At 40.5% G+C, this 27,351-nt stretch overlaps 1 protein-coding gene across 9 annotated transcripts in view; it reads left to right on the plus strand.

The window, feature by feature from the left end:
- Positions 1–27,351, plus strand: part of CTNND2 (catenin delta 2) — a 913,511-nt gene that overhangs the window by 686,485 nt on the left and 199,675 nt on the right. For all 9 annotated transcript variants that reach the window (XM_038583305.1, XM_038583308.1, XM_038583306.1 and 6 more), the window contains one exon: positions 14,117–14,330. In XM_038583305.1, the coding sequence (XP_038439233.1) occupies positions 14,117–14,330 (214 nt within the window). The remainder of the gene's footprint in view (positions 1–14,116; positions 14,331–27,351) is intronic.

Genomic DNA, 27,351 nt, shown 5'->3' on the forward strand with positions numbered 1-27,351 from the left:
AAGTGGATAAGAGACAATGATGAGCAATGGAAGCAGAGAGAAGACAGGGACTGGTCACAAAGGACCAAAGGGCAACGTTAATGATCTTCTGAATGTGACGAGACCATTAGGAGATTTTGAGCAGGAGGGAAATGGCGCTTTAAAATGTAGGTTTAGGGATCCCTGGGTGGCGCAGCGGTTTGGCGCCTGCCTTTGGCCCAGGGCGCGATCCTGGAGACCCAGGATCGAATCCCACATCAGGCTCCCGGTGCATGGAGCCTGCTTCTCCCTCTGCCTATGTCTCTGCCTCTCTCTCTCTCTCTGTGACTATCATAAATAAATAAAAATTAAAAAAAAAATAAATAAAATGTAGGTTTAAAAATAAATAAATTAAATAAATAAATAAATAAATAATTCTGCCTACTGTATGTGCAGAATTTTAAGACAAAACAAATTTTTCCCCAAGTCCCCTGCCTCTACTAGCCTATTAAAAATGAAAATACAATCATCATCTTCCTTTCAGTATGGTAAAAAAATGTATGCAAAAATACACATAGTTCACTTGAAAATTATTAAGTAATTAAAAATGCAAACGAAAGCATGTATGTATTCAGTATTTTTAATGCATAATTAGAAAATTGTAAGACAAAATATGGAAACTTGAATTTTTTAAATCTGGGATTTCATATGTTGAAGATTTTTTTAAGATCTATTTATTTATTTTAGAGAGGATGCAGAGGGGCAGAGGGAGAGGGAGGGAAATCCTCAAGCAGATTCCCTGCTGAGGGCAGAGCCTAATGCAGGTCTCGATCCCAGGACCCCGAGATCATGATCTGAGCCAAAACCAGGAGGCAAATGCTTAACCGACTAGCCCACCCAGGTGCTCCATTTGGAGATTTCTTTTAAAAGAATTTAGGTGAGAAATTCTGCTGAGAGTGACAGTCTGAAAATAGTGTAAAATCAGAGTATTTTATTATTTGTAGTTGGGATTCCAGTCATCTAGTCTGGTTTACTCCAGGACTGAAGATCTTTGAACCGAAATTTTTAATGTAAAGAAATAACAATCTTCTCAATATTTGTGGCTCTTTATTGGAAGGTGTAGGTCCTTAACCCACAAGTCTTGGTGAGTTATAAAAAAAATAAGTTTATTATTACTACACAGTCTAAGTTGGAATAAAATAGTTGAAAGAATTGAATGAATCACATTTTTGTGGGATAAGGAAGAGGAGACATTCTGAATTACTTTCTCTTTTGAATATATACATCTACAGTATACTTACTTATACATACACATTGTTTTATCATTCATATATTTATCTATGCATGCTTTTATTATATATGGTTACATATGTATAACATTATAGTATATGTACATATACAATTATAGACGTACAGTTAGTACTACTCACTTACTAAAATCACCAGAGGAGAGTTTCTGAGGTAAGTGTCCACCTGATACCTAGAATATCTAAGGTTCCTTCTCCATTAAAGATGACACAAATGTTTAGGATGCACTGCAGCTGCACTTGATGGGATTTCGTAGAACATAATTTTTTAAAATTCAAAGGTCATAAATGCACTAAAAATAAGTGTCTTTTTTTATTATACCAAGATCCAAGTGTCATATAAATGTTCTGCTTGGGCTGATGGACAAAATGAAGAGTGAATAACATTTAATCAGCTGAACAGTATCATTGAATAACTCATATTTCAAGATGCCATGTTGCGGACGGATTTCCTTGGTAACAGCTTTCTTTGTGTTCAGTAGAAACATGTGAGAAAATAAGGTTGACATGTTACAGCTTGGGGATTCTCAAAAGAGCTGGTCACAGTGGTTGCATCTGACAGCCGTGTGGGGGGGAGCTGCAGGGAGCTCTGAGTAGTGAAACTTAGAGTTTTCCCTTTTTCTCAGCTTCTGGGATCCCCTGCAGCCTCCACCCATTGATTCTGTGTGGTGAGCTAACTGGAGAATCACGAGATGGACTTCACCAGTCACCTTGCTGGGGCTCAGAGCACAGAGCAATCGGAATAAGAAAAGCAAAGTAAATTGAAACAAATGATCGAGAGTTCTGGAAAGCCTCATATGCATGCTAAACTATTTATAAATTCCCCAATGCCAGAAAAATGGTTGAGAATGTTTCATATATAGGATGCACTACTATACTACCCAAATGTCTTCTTTTTTTACTGTCTCTCAATTCTCTTGCCTCATTGCCACAACTTCCCATGTAATTCTTTTGCTCAGAAACTATGACTGGATCCTCATGTCCTGTCACCCTAGATGTTTTCTTGTTATGTGTTCAGTGATAGCCCCTGTATGATCTCTTCCTGGCATGCCACAGCACTCCCTGTCTCCCGCCTCTGAGAGATGCACTGTGCAAGACAGACACAGTGCCTGTGTGCCTCCCATGCCTGCAGAGCCCTCACCGATGTGGGCTGCAGGAATTATGGACTGTTGGCCAAAGAAGCTTTTTGCAAACATTCTCTTAAATTCTGTGCTTTTTTTCTTTAAAATCCTATAATCTTGGGTGGCTCCAACAGGTAAGCTACTGAGTCTTGATTTTTGTTCAGGTCATGATCACAGAGTCGTGAGACCGGGCGCCTTGGGGGGCTCTGTACTCAGTGGGGAGTCTACTTGAGATTTCCTCTCTCCCTCTTCCTCTGCCCCCTGCCCTCCACTCATGCACACACGTGCACAATAAATAAATAAATAAATAAATAAATAAATAAATAAATAAATAAATAAATAAATAAAAATAATAAATAGAATCCCATAAACCTTATATTCTATTCCATAAAGTATCTAACTCTGATTGTAAAAATAAAAATGCCTCCACCCACATGCCACTAGTCTTTGGGTAAATATGAGGGCAAAGACGATGTCCCACCATCTAGTACACTGTTGCCTAGTCTTCTCCCCCAACGCTGCCATTCGTGTACCCTACTTTATAAAGCATGAACCTCTTGCATCTCAAACATTTTAGAGTTTAATCATGTTCTAATTGTATGGTTCACCAGTTTTCAAACCTCTTAAAATCAGTTCGGCTCATATCTGTTCCACAACCAATTAACTCACTCCACTTCCCATGGACACTGGTTTCATGACCTTTCTGTGGGCTTCGTGGCACCTTATTTGTTCCTGTGAGTTTCTCCCTTATTAGCCTATGAGATCCTCAAGGAACGCACAACAGTGCTTCTTCCTAAATATCAGCTGAGCTGAACGAAAGTGAAATTCTTTCCTCAATCACTTTTTAATACAGTAAATATTGGCTGTCACTACCTCAGAAGAGTCCATGAGCAGAAATATCTTCAGAACATATAGATGACTTCATAACCTAAAATAGAAAAGACATTTGCATGACAAGGAAACACTTGAGCAAATTCTATATTCTGTATCATTTTATATGTATAGTGAAAGTCTTACATGATACAGTTTAAAGTTACAAAAATGTACATATTTAACTTAAAAATAAATGCATAGGAAAGTTTTCTCTACTTATCTATTACTCCTTTTGGAGGAATATATTATGTTTGCTTGAATATTCATTATTTGTTATAACTATAGGCTATCTAAGATACAAAATAATTTTTCTCTTATTCCTATGTCTATATTTAGCATAATTTTATATTTTAGAAAGGTGTTATTTTCCATTTTGCAATAACAAAAGAATAGCAATTTCTTAAACATTTGCTTTTATAATGCTGGTGAAATAGAAATTTAAATTAGGGGTTGTGTCTTTCATAAACGCTTTGCTATCTGTCAATCAAACAAAAACTACTATGTGATGATTATCAACACACTTGTTTATTAAAATTAAAGGCCAACAATCTTAGTCAATCATGATGCTTTCTGTTATATTTTCCTTTCTACCTGCAAAATAGAGCTAGAATTTGACCATTTCTTAGCACTCAGACTCCCGTCACTCCCATCCAAAGCTACCATGTTGCTTGCACCTGGACCATCTACACCCTGCATGGTGTCCCTGTTACGCAGTAGCCTTTGGGCTGCCAACAGTCTGCTCTCCACATGGCACATACAGTGTCTTTAACAAGTGTGTTCAGTCACTCCTCTTAGTCTCGTCTTCTCCAGGGTCAACCAATGCCCTAACAGTGGCTAAGAGCCCCTGGCCCCAGCCCTGCTCTGCCCCGCAATCACTCTCATCTCCTCTCTCTCTTTCACTGTACTTTAGCCACCCTGGCTGCTTACACTTCTTGGGACCTGCTGTCACTCCTTCATGGTCTTCAGTCTCTGCTCGAATGTCCCCTGAATGTCTGCTCGAATGGTACCCTGACCCCGCCTTCACACCATTCTGCACACTCTGTTCATCTCTCCTGCTGTTTCTTCGTTATGGTTCTTATCACTTGGGAGGATCCCAGTTTTTGAGGAGCTTAAACTTTATACATCCCAGTGGATCATCTTTAAGGATCCAAATTATAAATGGAAATTTGCTAGGTCCTTCTCCAGATAAAGTTGCCTCCATTCTTCACTAATGAAATGGCCCCATTGGCTGGTTTCTTTACTTAACTTCCAATTCCTCTCCAGGTACGTGGGCTCCTTTGAAGAAGGGGCTTTGTTTATCTCATCAACCTCTGGGCCCAGCTCCTGACAGACTAAGCATTCCATAAACATTATCAAATGAGAGGCTGTCTCATCAGTACAGCAATGAAAGTTTTGGGGGTAATATACATGAGTTTCTTATATTCAGATTCTTAGATATTTTAATGATTTCCAAGCAGCAAAGTCATATACCTGCCTCATAAGGTTTGCATTTTCAGAATTTGTGTGTGTTTATCTAAAATTCTCTTTGAGATGCTGAACAACATATAGATTTAGCTTTGTCATTCACAAATATGTTGATTGAGTTCCATTTGGCACATACTAAAGGAGACTTATTGCAGGCATTCTCTGTGATTGCCACTGCTCTGTGAAGTTGTATTCTGTAACTACAAGGACAGCCCAAACATTATGCCAGATAGTAAAAACCTGAGACTTAATTGGAACATGGTGAGTGTGTCTGAGTGGGGTCTTCAGAAAAGTAACTTGTGGACTCGCTTGAAATTCTTTCTTGTTAAAAAAAAAAAAGAAAAGTGGGGGCCTTTCCTGGGTGCTCTTGAAAAGGAATGTGGGAGCTTGCCTTTGGTACTCAGCAGTTATGAGAACTGAGTTGAATTGATGCAGAGTGTCAGCCTTGGCCTGCAGATCACAGTTCGGAGACTCTTTGGCCTCCGTGCTGGCTTCATGGGTGGGCAGCAAGATTTTCAATACAAGATCCTGATGTTCATCCGTGTAGACTGACTGTATTTCATTCTGAGACAGGAAGATGTTTAGAAAAGTTCACTGTTCGTGATCACGTAGCAAAAGGAGAGATGGAAAAGGCCAAGGACTCTGGGAAATGTAATGTTTGGTGATTTTCAGGTTTTTTTTTTTTAAGTGTCCTGTAAAATTCATCACTGTGTGCGATCATGATTCACATTCAGACTAAAATAAAGGTCTTTCCCCTTCTTTCCTTTAAAGAAGGAAAATGAGAAGTGAAAATGTTGAATTACCATAAAATAGATTGTTTCAGAGATTTTCGTGAGAAATGGTTTTCTTTAAGCAGATTTATGGACAGGAACCTATTACCAATCAATAACTAATACAGTATCAGCCACTTCTCCAAAGTTGAGGATAGTAAAAAAAGAAAAAAATGTCCAGAATTATCCTTCAAGATGTTCATTTTGTTGTAGGGATAGGCAGTTGCCTTGGTGATGGTCCTCAGTGCCAGCAACAAGGTTTGGATATCTGAACAGGGTGATGAAGATTCTAGGAATATGGAGATTACACTGGGAAGAATAAGGAGAATCAAACAACAGTAATAACATATTCATAGACTATTTCATCTTTTCCAGATGTTCAAAAACAAAATAGCTTTCTGCTAGGCACAGATAGAGATGAGGCCAAAACCCTTGCACACCCTACATCATGGTAAATGAGTAGCACTTGGGAAGTCTACATAAGTCTAGAACCTTCTCAGTCATTTAATTTGTTACCCATTAGATCTTTTGTGACTGGTTGCATCATTGCTACAAGTTGCATTTTTAAATATGTTCATTAGAAGCTCATTTTTTAAATCAAAACATGGTCTTTCTCTCTTTTTTGCTTAATTCTCTCTGTATTTGAAAAAATATTTTCTTTTTTTCCTAATAACTAGTATCACCTCAAAATTATTTTTAAATGCTTCCTTTTGTCAATTAACTTACCACAACAAGAAAAACCACTGCACTTCTGTTCTTTTTAAAAATACAGATTAATTAACTACTGTATTTGCCTTGGAAATATATCTAGCAAAGTATGTTATAGGTACAATATTGATGCATCACACTCTCATATTTTTTAAATGATTACAGAATGACTACAGTTCACTCTAGAATAAATATATTCCTTATTTAAACTCATTAGTTATACACTAGATGAGATTAATGATCTATTAGATAATAAACAGTCGACACACTAAATAAAATTTATGAAGCTATAACTCTGAATTGTATACCTTTCACTGACTCAATCATCTGTTATATGTCATTATATTATTAAGTTAATTCATATATTGACCGGTAATAAGTTAATTGAGAATATCCTTTAACAAATTAATACAATGGGTAGTTCCTTGACAGATAATATTTGTTGAGCTCTTTGTTAAGTAATTCACATTTGAAGTTTCATTTACTCCTGAAAACAACCCCATTAGAGAGGCTCACATTTTGTTCATGTTTTACAGACATTTACGTAACTTGCCTCAGGGGACGCAGGTTTACCAGGAGAATGATTTGAACCTTGTTGCTCCAGCCTCCAAGCCAGCACCCGCTCCAAACACTGCAATATGCTTGCTCTCTAACACATAATTTAAAAGAAACATAATCCATCTTGGTTCACCTATTGAATGGAGAAAGTAGATCATTTTGCACAATCACAGAGATATATTTTCTCTCAAAATTATCAAAAATAACTTCTACCTTAAGACTAAAAAAGCCCTTGGCCTTCATCAGTTGTATTTCTGTGTTGCTCAAAGGCAGCTACGTGTATACGCATCAGTTCAAACTCTATGGAAACACTGACTGGCTAACTAGCTTTACAGGCAAGGGGTGGAATTCAATGAGGTAAAATATGTATTTTACAAACTGATAACTTTGCAGTTTCTACACTACAATTGAAAAGTGAGTTTCAATTACCTCTGGTTCAGCGTCTGGCTTCAGATTCACAAACTATGTATCTTCTGGTAGCTTTTTAAGCAGAGAAAATTCTTTAATTTTTAAGCACTAATAGGAAATATAAAACAATAGCTATTTTTTACTGTTTAAACCAACACCACTAAACAACAACTGTTAATTAAAAATTTATTAAAATCACTAAGTCCAAAGTGCCTCTTTAAAAAAAAAAAAAAAAAGGAAGGCAGCTCCGGTGGCGCAGCGGTTTAGCGCCGCCTGCGGCCTGGGGTGTGATCCTGGAGACCCGGGATCAAGTCCCACATCAGGCTGATCAAGTCCCACATCGGGCTCCCTGCATGGAGTCTGCTTCTCCCTCTGCCTGTGTCTCTGCCTCTCTCTCTCTCTCTGAATAAATAAATAAAATTTTAAAAAATAAAGATTTTATTTGTTTATTCATGAGAGGCACAAAGAGAGAGGCAGAGAGACACAGGCAGAGGGAGAAGTAGGCTCCCTGTGGGGAGACCGATGCATGACTCGATCCCAGGACCCCGGGATCACGCCCTGGGCCAAAGGCAGAGCTCAACCACTGAGCCACCCAGGCGCCCCTGATGTACCTCTTCTTAGCTTTCTGTAAACCATTTCGCAGACATTGCAAGTTGATTGCTTATACATATCTAAAGTGAGAGGAGGTACTGTGTATTATGAATCCTGTGGTCCATTATTTAAGTTTACTTGGAGTTTGAAATCCAGCTTAGTTTCTATTAGCACTAAACCCGAAGCCCAAGGATATATCCACTTTGGTTAAAACCAAGTAGATCCTTGAGAAGTATGGAAACCCAGGTCCTTAGCTGTTTGAGGATCTTATTTCATCACCAGTAAGTTTAAAAAAAGGCTACTCTAGCCTCTTCCTTCGCCCTCGCCCCAGTTCCAAATTCCTCCCAGGTTCAGAGGCTGAGTAGATGAGCAGTCTCTTCTTACCAAGAACACCTGTAGCCAATGCCCTCAGGGTCTCACTATCCTCAAAGCAACTTTTCCTAGTGTTTCTCTAAATGAAAATAGGCATCCCCAAGAGGAATTCTATTCCCTAATAAAGTACTCTGTAACCCACCATCCATCCATCATCATCAATCATTTTATGAAGAGCGCCATGAGCTCGCAAACACTGCTATAATTGGATATGTTCTAAATTATTCATTGATGTTGATATCAATTTAATGATAATAGCTAATTCATTGGTAAATATATTTTATTCTAAACAAATGCAGATACTGTTAAGAGTAACAAGTTCACTATGTGGCAAGGCCTCATTTTTTGCAATGGATGATATCTTGCATTACCTGCATTTTTCTTATATTTAATTTAATTCCCCATCCGTTCATTTCCTGATTTAAAATGCTTATATATATTTACTGCCTTGTAATGAGAATTCAAGGAAGTAAAGCATTGCATCTTACTCTTTTTTTTTTTAAAGATTTTATTTATTTATTCATGATAGACACACACAGAGAGAGAAAGGCAGAGACACAGGCAGAGAGAGAGAAGCAGGCTCCATGCAGGGAGCCCGATGTGGGACTCGATCCCAGGACTCCAGAATCGAGTCCCACATCGGGACTGAGTCAAAGGCAGGCCCTGAACCGCTGAGCTACCCAGGGATCCCCTGCATCTTACTCTTGAATGACTTTTAGATACTTTCAGTTCCAGAGTTTAAATTGTAAAAACATTTGCAAACAGTGGGTTACTGTGTGGCAAAGGCGTGGACAATTTTCACTTTCCCCTGATACAAACTGGGTGAGCTGCACTGACTCCATGCACATGGATCCCAGACTTCGTCCCTGAGAGACTGTGTCAGATTGGACAATGCCCGCTCTCTAAACAACCTGAAAGGGCCGGCAGAAGGACATAGTTTTGTTTTGTTTGATTGGTTGATCTTTTTATTTCTTCTGCTGTGGGGTTCATCAGCCTCCATCTTCCTTACATCCTGTAAACTACTCTCTCAGTCTAGATACCTGAAGTTTACAGCAAAGCATACAAATAAACGTGAGCTATTGACATAGGAACGACTGACCAAAGTGGACTATCTATCAAAGTATCATTTAGTAATCGAATTTAAGGCTGTCTACTCAAGTTATGTCTGAAAAGGTCTTTCTGGTCATTCCTTGAGTCTATCAAGTTCAGGAAGGTAGCAGATAGGAAACTTGTTCATTCCAGATCTAATGCAAGTTTTTGTTTTCCGTATATTTATTTCAACATTGATGGTTTTTATTCAGTCATTGATATTAATATAAGTAAATGAATCACAAGTCAGTTTTAAAAGAGAGAGAAACACATTGAAATACCACTATAAACTATGAGAATGGCCAAAATCCAAAAAACTGACAACACCCAATTCTGACAAGGATGTGGAGCAGTAAGAATTCTCATTCATTTCTGGTAAGAATGCAAAATGGTACAACCACCTTGGAAGACTGTTTGACAGTTTCTTACAAAAACATTCTTGTACTATACAATCCAGCAATTGTGCTCCTTGGTTTTTACCAAAAGGATCTGAAAACTTAGAAGCGACATGCTGTCCTTTAGTAGGTGAATGGATATCTAAAGTGTACTATGTCCACACAATGAAATATTATTCAACACTAAAAAGAAATGAGCTATCACACCATCAAAGACATGAGGAAATCTTAAATGCATGAATAGGTAGATCACAGAGCACTTTCGGGCAGTGGAATTATCCTGTATGATACTATAATGGTGGATAACCTGTCATTATACGATTTTCAAGACCCAGAGAATGCACAACATGGAGAATGACCCATAACGTAAACTGTGGCCTTGGGGTCATTATGATGTATCAGCGGAGGTTCATCATTTGTAACCAATGTACTGCTCAGTACATTCGATAATGGAGAGGCTGTGTATGTGTGGTGGGCGCAGATGGAACCTGGGAATTCACTGCACTTTTTGTGCATTTTTGCTGTGAATGGAAAAGTCTTCTAAAAATAAGGTCTATTTTGGGCGGCACCTGGATAGCTCCAGTCAGTTAAGCATCTGTCCTCAGCTTGGGTCATGATCTCAGGGTCTTGGGATCGAGGCCTGCATCGGGCTCCCTGCTCAGCAGGGCGTCTGCTTCTCCCTCTCCGTCTCTTCCTCACTCGTGCTTGCTCTCACAATCTCTCTCCCTCTCTTGCTCTCTCTCAAATAAAATCTTTTTTAAAAATAAAAATAAGGCCTATTTTAAAGTGGTAAAAATAATGGGGAAAAGGAAATGAACATGACAACCAACCACACTATTCTTCCATTTGTCTGATAAATATTTACTAACTTACTACCATACAGCAGATGTTGTTCTTGTGCATTTCATTTTGTTCTATCTTACATATATTAGATATATTATATTACATCTTATTAGTCCTGTTGTCATAAATATCAAACATACACTTTTGAAGAATTCTGTGTGAAAATGATGAAGGGAGAAAGGGAAGAGGGTGAACTGGCCTGGAATGATAGCATGTGGACTAGAACAAGGGCCTCCTGCTGGGTGTGCAGTGCCCCATGGAGAGCAGAAATGGAAAAGAGATTGCTGGCCAGTTAGTGGGAGCGGAAGTAAAGGTGTAATTTCAAAGAAAAGAGTTTCCCCTGATCATTTCTCAAAGAGAAGTTGTACTTTATTAATGTTTAGCAGGAGTTCATTTGGAGTCTTCTCAGAGTTTAGGGTTGGCTATAAGAAGATACAATAAGAGTTGGGTGGAAGGAGAAGTTACTGGGAGCAGGATCCAGGAGCAAAGCAAAGCAGGGGTAAAGTGCAGAGGACAGCAGCACCCCGATCCATCCACAGCAATCCACAGCACCCAGAAGTCCTGCCATGGGTAGAGACCCTGCAAGAGAACCGAAGTCCACTTCTCGCCTTCCCTCCTCATCCTTTTAGGTGGTGTAGGCAGAAGCAGGAGGCAGAGCCAAGGGCCTGACTATCACATTTCATGTCTGTGAACTCAATTCTGACTGTTTGGCTTTAGGATTCCCAGATTCTTACAAATTCAACCCAAGAAAACAAAAGTGTTTTATATATATATGACCCAGTGATGCCCCCCAAAATAAGAGCAAATGAAAAAGCTTGTCATCTTAATTGTGTTTCTCTAAATGGATTAAAATGAATCTTAAGATTTCATTATAAATTTAGATATATGGCATTAATTAGGGGTCACTGAAAACATTGTGCTCATATTGTAGCATTAAGAATTGATTCTGTATTTGTTTTGAATTCATTTTTTTCTTTTAATGCTTTGAAATAATATTTTAATAGCTTAATCCATTAAGTTGTATGAATGGGAAATAAGTTATAAATTAGGAATACTAATTATAATATACAATATGGCTAAATATATAGATACAGGTAAGATGATAGATTTGCTACACATCTGCTTTTAATATATAACCAATTAGTTAACTGTACAAACGGCTTTATTGCCTCTGTTTTATTTTTGTTTTTTTAAAGATTTTATTCATTTATTCATGAGAGGCACAGAGAGAGGCAGAGACATTGGCAGAAGGAAAAGCAGGCTCTCTGTGGGGAGCCTGATGCGGGACTCGAATCCAGGACCCCGGGATCATGACCTGAGCAGAAGGCAGACACTCAACCACTGAGCCATCCAGGTGTCCTTATTGCCTCTTTTTTTTAATGGTTTCATCATTATTAAGAACATTAAACCCAGATATTTTTAAAGTAAAGCATACACATGCAAATACATACACTTGGAGAAAACAAAATTCATAGTTTAAATTTCTGTACAAATGGAAAATCATTTCTGAAGCATTCTTATAATGCAGATGTGGTTATAACCCAGATATGTGTATGGGATACATATATAGTGAATGCAAACTTCATCTCTCTTGAGTTGGGTGCCAAGCAAGAAGCACTGATAAAACTGCATGTTGGGGAAAAGTTGCTTTCTACTTCTTTCTCACTTTTTTAGTGGACTCAACAACAGCCATGGCCACTCTCCCTGGGTGCACTCACCACTGTAGCCTGTGCAGGCACCTCAGAGAAGCCAGTGCCCTCCTCAGCAGCCCTGTCCCAGGTGTCTGTCCTTCCCTTTCCATCCTGTTCTCATGGGTCCCGTTCTCTTAGGATCCTGTTCTCATTCATGTTCTCCAAATTAGGGATTTTGAGGCCAGGAGTTCTATGCAAATTTCAGCTTTTTCTGTTTTCATTTTGATGGTGGATGAAAGTAATTCCTACAGGCATGTTCTGAATTCTCAGATGGCCCATCTCACGGGAATGATGCAGGGCCTCTGTAAGCTGTAAGCCGGCGTAGGAAGAGCTTCAGTAGCCACCTGGAGACATTGCTAGCTGAGCCCAGAAAGGGGTTTTTCTCCTTAAATATATTCTCTTAAAAGATTACTCAGTTTTCAAGAGCCAAGTTCTAATGAATCTGAGAAACACTACTGTCACAGGTAGTACAGTCTTCCCCCTCGTTCACTCAACAAATTTTTGTTCAGGATCTGCTATGTGACTGGCACTGGCCTTGGGGAAGGGATAGAGATCTATCAGTGAACAAAAACAGACCTGCCCTCCAATAACACACATTCCAGCAGACAGTCAATGACAATAAACACAATAAAAAGCTAGGACATGATGAGGGATATGAAGAATTCTGTAATGGATTCAGGTAAAAGAAGAATACTGGATTCAGGGAGGGGATATGGTTCAGTAGTGTGGTTGGAGGAGCTTCACAGAGAAAGTCGAATTTTCAGACCTTGAAATGGTGAGAATTGAGCTATGTGTCTAGCACATCTGTGAGATGAGTTTTTTGTGATAAGAAAATTAAGCAGAAGGGTACCTGGGTGGCTCAGTGGTGAGTGTTTGCTTTGGCTCAGGTTGTGATCCCAGGGTCCTGGGATCGAGTCCATCGGGCTCCCCATGGGGAGCTTGCTTCTCCCTCTGCCTGTGTCTCTGCTTCTCTCCCTGTGTCTTATGAATAAATAAATAAAATCTTCAAAAAAAGAAAAGAAAAGAAAAGAAAAGAAAACTAAGCAGGGAAAATGCCAAATTATAACCATTCAAAACAGACCATAATTTCCCAATCCCCGAGGGACTTTGAAGTTAAAAGAAAGAAGACAGTATTACTGAATGAGTCCTGTTATTTTTCCCATATCAATGTAGAAGTGTTCACATACAGCTTTGCTGATGAGAACTCCATGAAATGGTCTGCATGTTAAGCAGCCTATTTGTTTTCCATTTTAATTTAAAAATTGGTCTAAAAAATAAGGACAGCAAGGAGAAGGCCCATCTAGAGACATCTTGCAAGGTTTTTTTTCCATTTATTTATTTAAAAAAATCAAAACTATCTTAGGTAGAAGGAACATCAAAATTAACATGATTTTGTCATTAATCAAATACCTGAGTTAAGCATAACATGCATTGGTCTTAGTGTTTTCACTAGCTCTTTTTGTGACTTCTTATCTTTTAGGGCTTCTTAGATGAAAATCCTAATTCTTCAGGCTTTTCATTCTGGTTTCTTTAAAACGTTGGGAGAATGTTCTGATTAAGCATAACTTTAATATTTTGTATATCAATCCGACAGCCCTTTAAGACAGTGGTTAAATTTAATAAGTCTCAAGAGCGAGAAACTTCTTTTGCTCCTCCATCTGCTTCATGCTGTGAGTATGTGCCATATTTTTAGAGAGAAATGTCCATGACATCCATTACGAAGTTAAAATCACCTTTCGAAAATCTATAACTTGAAAAGAGGTTATGTTTGGAATTTTATCAGTAGAATATTAAAGCAAGAAAAGGCAATAGAATCTAAGAACACCTGTTTGTTCTCTTTTTCCTTTGTGTGCTTTAATTCAGCTCAGTGAAATTAATTGTAGCAACTGCTTCATATGAAAAACCTGTTTGGTCTAAATAGTGAAAGCTTACTCTCTAAAGCAAAAGATGTTCCCTGTGCTCTTACAGATAAGGAGACAAGGAGGCATCCAGCTCCTGGTGGACCTGCTGGATCATCGGATGACAGAAGTCCACCGTAGTGCCTGTGGAGCCTTGAGAAACTTGGTGTATGGGAAGGCCAACGATGATAACAAAATTGCCCTGAAAAACTGCGGTGGCATCCCAGCGCTGGTGAGGTTACTCCGCAAGACCACCGACCTGGAGATCCGGGAGCTGGTCACAGGTTAGAATTCTTATTAACAGCACACTGCCTCTCAAGATAAAGTTTCCATTGTCCAGCACGGTAGCAAAAGTGCTAACCAAGGATGGTGGTGCAGGGCCTCTCAGAGGGCTAATACCCCAGGCAATCCCAATATACATGTGCTAAATGAGTGACTAAAAGGATATCTAATTAAAACATGTGGATTGACCAAATGAGATCATTAGAATCCAGTAAACAGGGGCACCTAGGTGGTCACTTAGTGAAACATCTGCCTTCAGCTCAGGTCATGATCTCAGGGTCTGAGATTGAGCCCCAAGTCGGGCTCTCTGCTTAGCAGGGAGCCTGGTTCTCCCTCTCCCTCTGCCTGCTGCTCCCCCCTGCTTGTACTCTCTCTCTCTCTGTCAAATAATCTTTTAAAAAAATAAAAAATAGAATCCAGTAAACATAACCCTTCTAAAATTCTATGACCATATTTCAGTTTTGTCACTTGATTTAGAAGTAGTTCAGCATCTTACAGTACCCACAGGTGATCATTAAAATGGCGTTTAATAAGAATTGATAAAAGGACAAAGTATGTGAGTTGTTATTAATAAGGTGTATATTCTGATTTATCATGTGGTTAAGAGATCTTATTGCACTCAACAGTTAGCTTCTTGAAAAAAAATATTTGTGCCTGCTGAAAATCCCTAGGTTATAGGATTACATATCAGGAAATTTCTCTTACATATATTTATGTGTTTGTATATTGTATATTTACACATATTATACTGCATATTTACATACATCATATGTTTGTATTATATTTACCTATTTACATAAAGGGAATTTCCGAAACATGAGCATGAGAGCAAGCCTTTCTGTGAACACTGTACTTTTGGATTTTGTAAAGTGGACATCACTAGAGAAGCACCTCATAGAGCCATGAGGATTTGATGAATGAGAACATAGAACATTTAGCAGTACCTTTCTGGGAATATATATGATCATTGGAATAATATGTAAACATTAGCTTTCACTTTTGTCCCCAACCTTCTAACTGTGCAGTTTTACTTGTTGGAGTGCTAACAACATAAGTGACCTTGATATGGGCTTTCAGAGTACTCTTCTTGATTATACACATCGTTGTTCTAGATAATATTTGGTTTTAGTTCATCAAAGTTCCCCTCAAGTGTTTGGCAAATGGATTGCAAGGTTGACTCTCAAAAAAGAATCTCAATTCTCAATAATGCCACCAATCTTGTTTTAATTCCATAACTTGTATCTATGCTCATGAGATATATGTGAACTTGTTATTTTAAGAAAACACATGACTCAAGTTGAGAGTCATAAATATTTGTTTAGGCCGAGATCAAGACTCCCAGCTTCAGCACATTTTCTTAAATTTACACCCTTTAAGATTATTGTCACATCTCTTTCCCACTCTTAGCTAAATTAGAACCAGACCCCATTTACTTTCCCTTTGTTTTCTTTTCTTTGTGCTTCTCTAAGCAAAGAATTGTCTTTGTGGAAAAAAATAGTTAAGGTTTACAGTGTTATTAAGGTGATGTTTCACACCAAACTAATATGGATCGGTTAAGGCAAAACTATTATTATGCACATATTATGATGTGTAGGATAGTTTGGGGGATGAGTTAAATAATTGAAAATATACCCCATCCATTCTTTCAAATTAAGAGGAAGGGCTCAATATGTGTGATGGAAAATAAACATCATGGTGCTTCTGTGCATTAAGGCCTTGCCAATGGATGCGTGAGGCCAGCGGAACTAAAGGAACACCTACTGCTATGCACGTTATGCATCTATTTCATGATTTTAAAATAATTAGATTTTGCTAAAATTTGGATTTGCCCCAACACAAAACCCTCAGTGATGGTTTATCTTGTTGCCAAGAAAATCCAGCCACATGCAAAAGGCTGAGGTGATTGATGGCTTAAACCAGAAGGAAGTGGCAGCAGTACCTCTGTCCCCTGACGTCGTCCACTGCTGCATGCCTCTGCTTATTCTGATATTCAAAGCAACTATGCAACACTGCTTCTGACAGATGCTGCATGTTGCCCATTTAATGCACCTGGGCAATACCAAAAGTTTCTCTGCAAGCTTCATTTGGAAACAGATGAAAGTCGAATTTTCTCTTAAAAGATTACTCAGAGGCAAGTAACCTCTTCAGAATATAGAGAAGTTTCCGTAATTGGCAAATCTTTGGCTATGGGAAAGATGGCATACTTGATATAGAGAGTACACATGCCCCTTCTTCTGCTCCTTTGGAGAAGAACAAAGGTTTGTACCCATTGCGAGGTGATGACTTGGTGTTTCTTCATCAGTGTGTGCTGGTGGCCAAGACTCATTCCCTTGCCCCCTCTGGAAGAAATGCTGACTTGTCATGACTCCATCCAAGCAACTGGGGCCAAATGGCTCCAGGATGATAGTGGTTGCTAATTTAGTAGATGTTTTCTGCCCTTCCAGAATCATGGTCTTGTGTGTGGCTGCACTTCAGGCATGATGTTTACTTTTTACAAAGAAACACATGTTGTTAAAACATTTCGATAGGTTGAGGCTCATGGTTTCTGGAGTTGCCTTGGTAGGTACTACTGAGACACAGTAAGCACCTTAGCCAAGCTACTACTCTAGAAAGAGAAATCAGAAGCAACCATGTGCTAGAACATTCTGGCATGGAAGGAATTGCTGCTGCAGGCCACCCTATAATAATAAACTCCCATGCTGGCAGAAATCTGAGTGTGCCTGGAAACCGACAAGGTCCTGTTAACTTCTGTTTAGACATAGCATGGATGATGCAGATCGAGCCACTGCCTGAGCAAAAGTAAATGAAAGCAAATGAATTCACCTCACAGAGCCTTAGAGGGTCATGTTCATCTTCAGCACCAGCCCAGCACTCATCTGCCAGAGTGAGCTATGAAAGTTTAGATTCTGTAGGCTCCTGGGGAGCTTTGGGAATCCAGTATTTTAGTGCACCTACCTGATTCAACCTCAAGGACATCAAATCCCCCATTTGTCTTCTCTGTCATTTTCTTCCCACTCCTTCTCTGAGACTCTTGTCTCCCCCCACGTCTGGTAAATGCTTTGCTACACTAAGCTCATGCTCTCCGTTCATCCTTCATCATTCATATTGTAAATGCTTTGGGATTTCTGCAGGTGTCAGGTGTGTGCTAAGCCTTGGACATCTTCACGCACAGAGTTGACGTTCAGTGGACCCACACCAGCACTGCCACGATGTTAACACCAGAGCCCACTGTGATGGTTGGGGGCTCTGTTTGGAATTGTCCCATCCATGCATTGCTGGCTGCTAAATATTAAAAGGGATGCTGTGGGACACCCCAGTGACTCAGCAGTTGAGCATCTGCCTTAGGCTCAGGGCCTGATCCTGGGGTCCTGGGATCGAGTCCCACATCGGGCTCCCCGCAGGGAGCCTGCTTCTCCCTCTGCCTGAGTCTCTGCCTCTCTCTCTGTGTCTCTCATAAATACATACATACATACATGCAAACATACATACATACATACATAAGATGTTGCTGACAAATTGGTCCACATTTTAGAAACTTAATTAGATGAGCACCAAGACTTATGATGGCTCTGAAGAATGGACCCGTAAGAGTAAAAAGCCTCTCTTTACCACTGTTGTCACATTGTCACAAGGACCCTCTTCAAAGGCTTTTGGAATTAGGTTAGGTATTTCTGCATAAATTAATAAAACAATGATTTAAGTGAAACAACTATTGTAATTCTGCAGCAGACCTAATACAGATTGCGAGTTATTACTTCAGCCAGGAGTAGTAGAGCCTTGCCAGCACAAAGGAGCTTTTACTCTTGCATTCTCCTTCCTAAATATTAGCAAATACATGAAAACCAATGTGGGTTAAAAATATATATATATAGGGGAAGGGAGGGTGAAGTTTTGTTAGCAGATGTTGAAAAGAACGTTAGTGATTTTTAAAAAATAATAAAGCATGTTTCTAAACAAGATTTTAGATTGGACCTGGGCTATATAACCAGAAGGATGTAAAACACGAGATTATAAACTATAAAAGACTAAAAGAAAGAAATGTTCTTACGCAGCTTTAAATTATTTACTGAGTATTCCTTGGCAAACTGTTTGAACAATAATAAAATGTTAAAATTGAGCTATTTACATGCATTTACATTCAACACATAAGCATGCATGCTTTAAAAAAAAAACTGCCTGTTTGCACTGCAGTATCTGTTCACAGCAGAATATATTTTACTTCTGCCTGTTAGGCTTTGCAATAAATAATTTTCTTCCTATGCAATAATTACTATGAGATGATGATCAGAATTTTATTTAAATCCAGTTGAAGCTATTATATGCTCGCCATTACTTGAAATATCCTAAGCAAATAAACTTTGGTTACAAATGCTGCATGTCCTTTGGGCTTGACTAATATAATTTTTCTCTCTCTAAATATGGAAATAATCAACCTAAATTTTGAAATGCCCAACTAAAGATTTCAGAATGTTTTACAAATCATAATAAACCACTTTTTATTAAACCATAAAGCTTAATAAATTACTTTTATTTCTGTTGAAAGCAAGTGTCCTTAAGAGTTCTGGTTCTCTAAGAACAGAGTGTATTCTTGCATCTTATGCTTCTAATACTGAGTCTTTCCTTTCAATTAAAGAGATGGGCCTCAGTTTAACTATTTACTTGCTAGCATGAGGTCAGTCTATTTAATGCCTAGTCTCTTATAAACTGAGTTACATACCCCCCTAAATTTTTAGGATGAAGCCCTAACCCATAGCCCCTCAAAGTATGACTCAGATATAGTTAGTTATGTTAGAATACTAGAGTAGGGTGGGCCCTTAAGCTGATATAGCTGGTGTCCTTATGAAAAGAAGAAATTTAGGCAAAGACTCACACAGGGAAAAAGCCACATGAACACGAAGACAGAGATGTGGTCATGCTTCCTCGAGGCAAGGAGTGCCACAGATTGCCCCAAAAACACCAGAAGCCAGGAAAGAAGCTAGGAGCCAATTCTTCTCATAGCCTTGGATGGAACCAACGCAGATGACATCATGATCTTTGACTTCTAACATCCAGAACTGTGACAGTAAACTTCTGTGGTTTTGGCCATTCAATCTTGTTATGGCAATGCTAGGAAACTAATACAGACCCAGATCCAAGGAATCCTTCATCTTTTTCCAGATGTGAGCAAACATATTTGTTGGTCAAGGAAATAAAGCAATGCAAATAAATGCAGAACCATGAGGGCTTAATAGTGCTGTTTAATCAGTCATCCAGATTTCTTACTACATCTTTTTAAAGTATTTACTTGTGAAGAATTGGAAGTGGCAAAGATGATAATTAAATGCAGCTTAATATTTTCAAAGTAATGGCTCTATATGGTCAAAAGATGAAATTGTATAAAGATGCTTATAATGAAAACAACAGTCCCCTTCCTCATCTGTCCTCTTATATTAAACACTCCCAAGTCCCTCAGAGGCTTTCAGCCTCAGCTTTTGCTTTATTTAGTTTTCTCATGGCTATGCCATGTCTTTAAATGATATACTTATTTCACTCTATGTAAATCAATTATCATAGGCTTTAAATTGACTTTGTACTGTGATGGAGAAGGATTTTTCATTTTTCACCACTCATGCCTTCTCCTTTCCAAAATGGTGGGATCATTATCCTTGACTCTTCAGCAAATTTGATCAGTGACTTCAAGTTAAGCTTCTATCTTTTCCATCTAATAAAATCATTATCTCATCACCCATTTTATAAGATATTAGTGCTCTATGTCTTCAGCTTTCTTCTTAGCCTCTGTCATCATACTTGACTTTTACATTGTCAAGGTTGAATATATTTGCAGTCTATTCTATAACCATAGTCAGTCTTCCAAGGATTTCTATAGCTTGATTCAAAAGTTGAAAGCCAGAGGTTAGCCTTTGCATTATGAATGGGAAGAGCAGACCCATGTGGTACCTAGCCATCACATTTCTTTCCCAATGGGTCCAAAGTGATGATTCTTGTCAAAAGAGTACATTTCCTGCATCATATCTAATGGATTCCTCATCATCTACAATGCCCACCTGCTCAACTTTGTGATTTTAATCATCATTAATTCCCTGTTTTTCTGGAGATCTCATGAAAAGAATCCTCTATTTGGGGGGCAGAACCAGATGATTGCTCCCTAGAACAGCTGCATTGCTCTCCAGAGTTGGGATGTCTGTCTCCTAGATCCCAGGCCCTCCTCTTTGGTCTATTCTCTTGTAAGTTCTAAATATTAATTAATTAATTAATTAATTAATTAATTAATTAATGTGCTTTGGACATGAAATTCCGAAAATGTCAGTATTGAATCCTAATACATTATTGATTCATTAGACATGGATAGATCAAAATTATTTTTCTCAGGAATATTTTCTATAATTTTAACCCTGATACATAAAAGTCTGATGATATATCTAGATTGCACTTTTCTTAAATTCATTGGTATTGGACATTTCCAGTTTAAAGAATCATGACCCTCAGTGCCAGAAAACTTTTTTTTTTAAAGTTCATTCATTTCCTCTATCCCTTTTTTTTTTTTTTTAGAATTGTTGGTAGTCAGATTTTGAATCTCTTGGACTTTTCATACATAATTTGAAGATTATCATGAGAGATTTCTCCACTATCCAACATTTCTCTCAACATATTGATAAGGTTTTTTTTTTTTTTGCAGGGATTTAAGGAGATATAACTATTAATATTAATAGCATCATTATTTTAATTCTACGAACTCTTTTGTGCTGTTTTTATAACCTCTATTCTTATTTCATGAATGTAAGGTATTCTTGAATTTCTCTAAGGATATTTAGAACAAAGGTTCGTTTTCTGTTTATCATGAATCATTTCACCTTTCTCTGGTGTCATTTTTTTCTATTTTTATGACAGTTTTTCATATTGATTTTGCATGCTTACTTTAAATGTGGAGAGACCTTCAGTTCTCTGCTCATTTTTTGTGTGTGTTACTTTAATGAAGGTTTAAAGGTTTATACACAGTGTAGTTTCAAGCAATTGAGCACATGGCTATTTCCATATGCTTCTACACATCAGTTTATGAAACCATATATTTTAAGGAAAGATATTACTTGAATGATGGTTTATACACAGTGAATTTTCAAATTATGGAAACAGCCCAAGTGCCTATCAACTAATGATAAATGGATAAAGAAGAAGTGGGGGAGATATAGATATGTACATCCATGTAAAATTAGCCATAAAAAAGGATGAAATCTCTGCTCATTAAGACAGAAAGAGTAGAGAATTTGAGCTCTGTGCACATCAGTGAAGCTTCCTAACTGTGAATTTGGCTTCAGGTGAGCAGGTAGGCATAAGGTGTTGTGATAGGGAACTCTTTAAGTATTTTGATGAGGAAGGCTTTTCTCTAAGGCTCAGATATCCACATTAGCTTTTCCATTCTCCCCCAGTGCAGTCAGTCTCTTTAGAGAATATTCTCCTGAGTTGTTTATGTGTCTGGTCTATAAATTTTCTGTCTGTTGAGTGTTCTTTCCATCTGGGTAGGAGTGAGCAGTGAGAGGGCAGGGTGTTCTCTCCATGCAGGCAAGAGTGGAGAATGAAAGGGTGGGCAACTGCTTCTCTTCAATCACCCTTGGTAGCCTCCCTTCTCATTTCTACATCTCCTTTGCCTGCCTGCTCTGAGCATGAATCTTCCCTAGGTTCCACTAGGATGGTCAGCCACCTCATTGGATCATTGGGATGGAGTCCCCTCAATGTTTATTGTGGGCTATCCTGGCTTCCACTACAACTTCGCCAGGCAACTCACCTCCATCTGTTTTGCATATTATAGAAATAGGATAAAATGTCTCATCTGCTGGATTACTCCTTCCATTCTCTTCTTTATTCCATTATGTTCCCACTAATAATATCTTGCCTGCATGAGTTCTGAACAGTTCCATAGATAACACAAAGTGTAAATAGTATTAGGTATTGTCTCTATAGCTGATAGAACCAAGTTGGAGACATTTCCTTTAGGTCTGTTACCAAGTGAGTTTATTATTTCCAAAGAAGTCTAGGGTGTAACATTAACTAAACACCCTTCATGGGAAGACACTGAAACCAAGGGGAAGATGTCATACCCTACTGACATCTTCCAGTCTGTTTTCTCTTATCCCATTTGCTCTAATCACCTACAGGCATGGCTCATCTCTTCAAAGCAGGAACTAAGCATTTTGTCAAGGTAGCCTTCCCTCTGTCTTCCTGAGCTTTTTGATGGTCACCTGGGTCTCTTGGTAGGCACTTTATATGTTATAGTAAGAGGTGCTGAGATGAGTCAGGATAGCACATCATTTAAATCAAATTCAGGGTCACTGTGTTCCCAAAATGTAAAATTATATCCCAGATTTATTTTGTATCCCAAATAATGTCCAGCCATGTTGTCCAACATAGCATATCAGAGCTTCTGCCATAAGATTAGAGTGCATCACAAAGATAAAAATGAATAGAGATATTCCAATAATGAAACGTCAGCAATGTAGAGATGCCTCGAATTTTAATATAAACCCCACCAAATATCAAATTCCCAAGGAGAAATTAAAAATCAAAGTTTCAATCCACTTTTCTGTTGAAGTCCAAAGACATTAAAGTTCAAAGGAACTAAAGCCTAAAAATCAATATATCTTGCCATTGTGTATTAAAGTTCAAAGTCCATATGTACAAAACTCATCCTCCCCAATGTCTCTCTTCTGCACAGCCTCTACCAGAAGGATTCTCTGGCCCTCTTTAGATTGCCTAGGGCCACTTCATGCTAGAATTGTTGACATATACTCAGGGCCTCAAAGATATGTTGTTCCAATGTCAATCCTTACTCATCTCACTGTCCAAGGGTGTGAACCCTGGCCCATGCCCATCACCTGTAGACAAGAACCCATCCTAAACCCTAAGAGCAGATATCCCAGGCACTGGTGTGTACCCCTAGACCAGCCCCAACCAAGGCCGTGGCAGCCAGTCAGTGAAGCTATATTGGTTGCATATTTCTGCTACAACATATTTCCAAATATCTAGCGACTTAAAACAGTGCAAGTTTATTACCTTCCAATTCCAGAGGTTAGAAGTCCAACATAAGTGTCAGTGGGCTAAAATCTGGATGCCAACAGGACTGCGTTCCTTTCTGGAGATTCTAAAGTGTGGTCCTTGCCTTTTCCAGCTACTAGAGCTGAAGACCCACATCCACTGTCTGCAAAGGCAGCAGCATGGCATCTCTGATAAATCTTCCAGAGGCACATTTCCCTCTGCTTGCCACCAGGAGTGGTTCTCCGCTTTTAAGGACCTAAGCGATTAGTTGGGCCCACCTGGCTAATCCAAGACACTCTTTAGGATAATTTGTACATCTTAAATTAATCATATCTTCAACAAAAGGTCACACATTCACAGGTTCTGGAGATTAGGACATGGATATTTTTAGAGGACCGTTATTCTGCCAACCGCTATAGTTGAGGGAAGATGAGTAATAGGAGGTGTTTGGGGATGAGATCCGTCAGGAGAGGCCAGTCTGGTGATGCCGGGGTTCCAGAGTCCGCCGTCAGTGAACTTAAAATGAGTCCGGAGACAAAGACCCAGCGAAAGGTGAAGTCCGCTATCAAGCGTTTAGCAGCGGAGGCGAAGATGCGTCCATGCAGGGAATCGGAAGGCTCGCTGGCGTGTTGCAACATTTCCGTGCCGCGAGGGGCAGCAACGGCCTCGGGCCTGGGTCCCCGCCGGAGAGCGGGAGCGGGGAGCGGGGAGCGGGGAGCGGGCACCGCGGGGGCGACGGGGACGGGGCTTCGCGCAAGCCGAGCCGAGCCGGGTGGGGCGCGGGGCGAGAGGCTGACGCAGGTCAGGGGGCGGCCGATGGGCGCGTCTGGGCCGCTGCTCGGGAGAGTGACCGGGGCGGGCAGCCGTCGCCCCCCCGCGCCCGGCCCAGGCCTGCGCCCCGCGGGCCTCCTTGCCCGGGACCCTCGGAGGACCTGGCCTCCCCGGAGGCGCAGTTGCAGCCCCGCCAGGGCGACTCGCCGCGAACCCCGCGCCGGGGCCACCGAGGGGCCTTCCGTCCCTTGCTGCACATCCGACCCCGCCGTTGCCCATGACCCCTCGCCCCGGGGTCTGGGCCGTGCGGGTGCGGAGCCACGGGGGTGCTCGCCCTCCCAGGCCGGCCGCGCACCACCGGTCAGCGGACACCCCGCGGTCCCGTGGCCGGGGGCTCCTTGCTCTTCCTGCGGAACCCTGAGGTCACCTGCCCCTGCAGCAGCCTGCAGGGCCCCCTCAGCAGGAATCGGGCCCCCGGAGCGCCTCGGCTCCGTGCCACTCGGCTCCCCTTGAGTGTCCATTTTCCAGGCCCCGGATCCCCATCTTCGTCACCTCCTGCCGCTGCTCTGACTCCTGCCTCTGTGATCCCGCTCCCTGGCTCCTCTGCTGCGACTTGCAGGAAGGCTGGTTGAGCTTCCGCCGGTTGAACCTGCTTCTGCATTTGGACTCTGCCTTGTACTGTGTCCGGGGGAGCAGTTTGCAGGGCTTGAGTCCTGCCCTCCTTTCCTTTTCCTCTTCTTTCAAAACTGAGAGCTTTGCTCTGGCAGCAATCTGCCTTTCTAACAGTCCTCCGGATTCCAAAACAGGAGTTGGCAAACTTTTCCCTTCAAAGACCAGAGGATAACTATTTCAGCTTGCAGGCTACGGGGTCTCTGTTACACCTGCTTCATCCTACCTGTATTGGACGAAAACAGCTATTGTAGTACCTAAAAATGGGATGTGGCTAGGTTTCAATAAAACTTTATATATAAAAACAAATGGCTAGCCCTCAGGCCTTGGTTTATAGAACCCTCTATTCCACCCTCTTCCACACCACATTCTGAACAAAAATGGAGAGGGAAGCCATATTATCATCTCATTACCCTTAGAGGTCACTTTGGAGGCCAGCCCTAGGGCTGTTTGCCAAGCAGGTTTGCTGATAGTGAAGCCCAGGGCTAGGCAGACGTATCCACCATCCACAGGTAGCAGTTGGGTCGGGGAAGGCTTCCTCTTCCTTTATCAGCCCCACAGGACTCTTTCCTACAGAGACCAGAGCAACCAGAGTTTCCTGTGGCCACTCATTCCCAAGGAGGGTGGGGGCTGGTGGGGGGGGGGGGCGGGGAACAGGCAAAAGCTATGCATGCCTGCAGACTATTTGAAGAAGTCCCTCCTCCTCACAGGGGAAGGACAAGTGAGGGTCCAGGCTCCATGAATCATGCTCCTTCCACAGGAAGGGAACAGCAGGCCTGAAGAAGAATCATTCAGCAGCGTCCCAGTGAAGGGGAGAGGAGATGGGTGTTAGGGCTGGTCTACGACTTGACCCCAGCTCATTTCCTACCCAGCTACATATGGAACATTCTTTACAGAGATATCTTCTCTTATCTCCTCTAAATGGTCATTTTAACAATTTTAGGATTATCTCTCTATAGCAGATAGCCCAGTTGTATCCAAAAGCAGACAGCAAAACTTACAACCTTCCACACAGCACCAGTTCTGATTCCCAGTTTCCTCCCCAGCGAGGCCAGTTCTAACCTAATTTAGAAAATTCACACCATTAACTTCCTGCTCACCCCTTTCATAATTCAATACAGAGATTGAAGCCACTCTGTAGGCTGTAAGTCTAATTCATTTATTTATTAAACACATGTTTGTTGAGCATCTACTGTGTAACAGTGAGGTGTCAGTGTTTGGGATACAGGTGCTTGGTGAATACCCACGTACCTTCTAGCCATAAGCCATCCCTGGGGTATGGCACTCTTCCTGATGGCCAGGAGGCTGTTGCCTGTATTCCAGGGAGCCAGGTGGAGGAAGGGAGAAAGAAAGGACATGGTTGGGAGAGGTCCTGGATTTCCACTCATTTACATGGAAAAAAGTGGACCATATCAAAACTTTGTGATTTTAATATCCATTAACACAACCATTGTGGAACATTTCAAGCTTAAAACTCAGAGCCCTGCCCTCGTAGGGCTTATGTTGTGGTGGGCAACACCGACACCCTATAAGTTCAGGGAGTGGCAAGTACTATGATGAAAAATGGAGTAGGCTAAGGTGATGAGAAAGGGATGGGAATTTATTACTTAGCATGAAGCTCAGCTTAAAGAGGTGAAAAGCCCCAGTTGATGGGTTGTGTTCGTTTAGATGGAAGTTTCTTTCTCTCCCATTAAGGAAATCTCAAGATTAAGTGTTCCAGGGTGAAAGCCCAGCTGTTATCCAGTCTTCAGAAACCCATCCTCCATCCAATCATAGGTTGTCCTCTACGTTGTTGATCTTTCATTAATGGCCAAGATGGTGGCACCTGCGTTCCAATGAGCAAGCCATTTTGATATAAAGTGTTTTGAAAGGGGTTCTAGTTTATGTTATAGGAATATATAGACTTGTTAGCTGTATAAATCAGGGTCATAACCCTTCTTTATTTGACATGCCACAGAGTAGGATACCAGTGGAAGTTTGCGGAGCTGATAATATTATGTTATTTCTTCTGTTTTACATTCTCGTTGCTCTGCAATGTGCCTAACCTGAAAATCAAAGTATTCCCTGCATTCCTCTATTTCAGGTAGGGATAAACAAACATCCCTGAACACCCACCACTTCCCAGGAATCGTGCTAGGCGCCCTGGATCCGCCCAGAGGAGCCCTGAGGCCGGAGCTAGCTTGCTCAGTGTCACAGCTGGCATGCGGTATCTTCCCTAGTCCTCTGTTCCCAAAACCTATTCTCTTTATACAAATGATCTCCCAATACCTCCAATCAAACAAAGATTTCCGAGCTCCAAATCACTATGCTAATGGCCTGAGAATCCATATTTTAGCAAGCCCCTCTGGCAGTGGTCATGATCATGCATGTTTGAGGAACATCACTCACTACTCTCTCCAGGCCAACGATTACCACAGTGAGCAGCAGAGTGGGGGGTGGGGGGGAGGTTTACAAAGAACAGGTATATTTGCTTTGAGAGATGCCAAAATAATTTGTTGCTAAGAGTAGCTAAATTATCCAAAGAAAATGGCTGGCTCATTTGTCATTTTTGCAAAT

Source organism: Canis lupus, chromosome 34 (genome assembly GCF_011100685.1).
Source record: "Canis lupus familiaris isolate Mischka breed German Shepherd chromosome 34, alternate assembly UU_Cfam_GSD_1.0, whole genome shotgun sequence".
Classification (NCBI taxonomy): domain Eukaryota; kingdom Metazoa; phylum Chordata; class Mammalia; order Carnivora; family Canidae; genus Canis; species Canis lupus.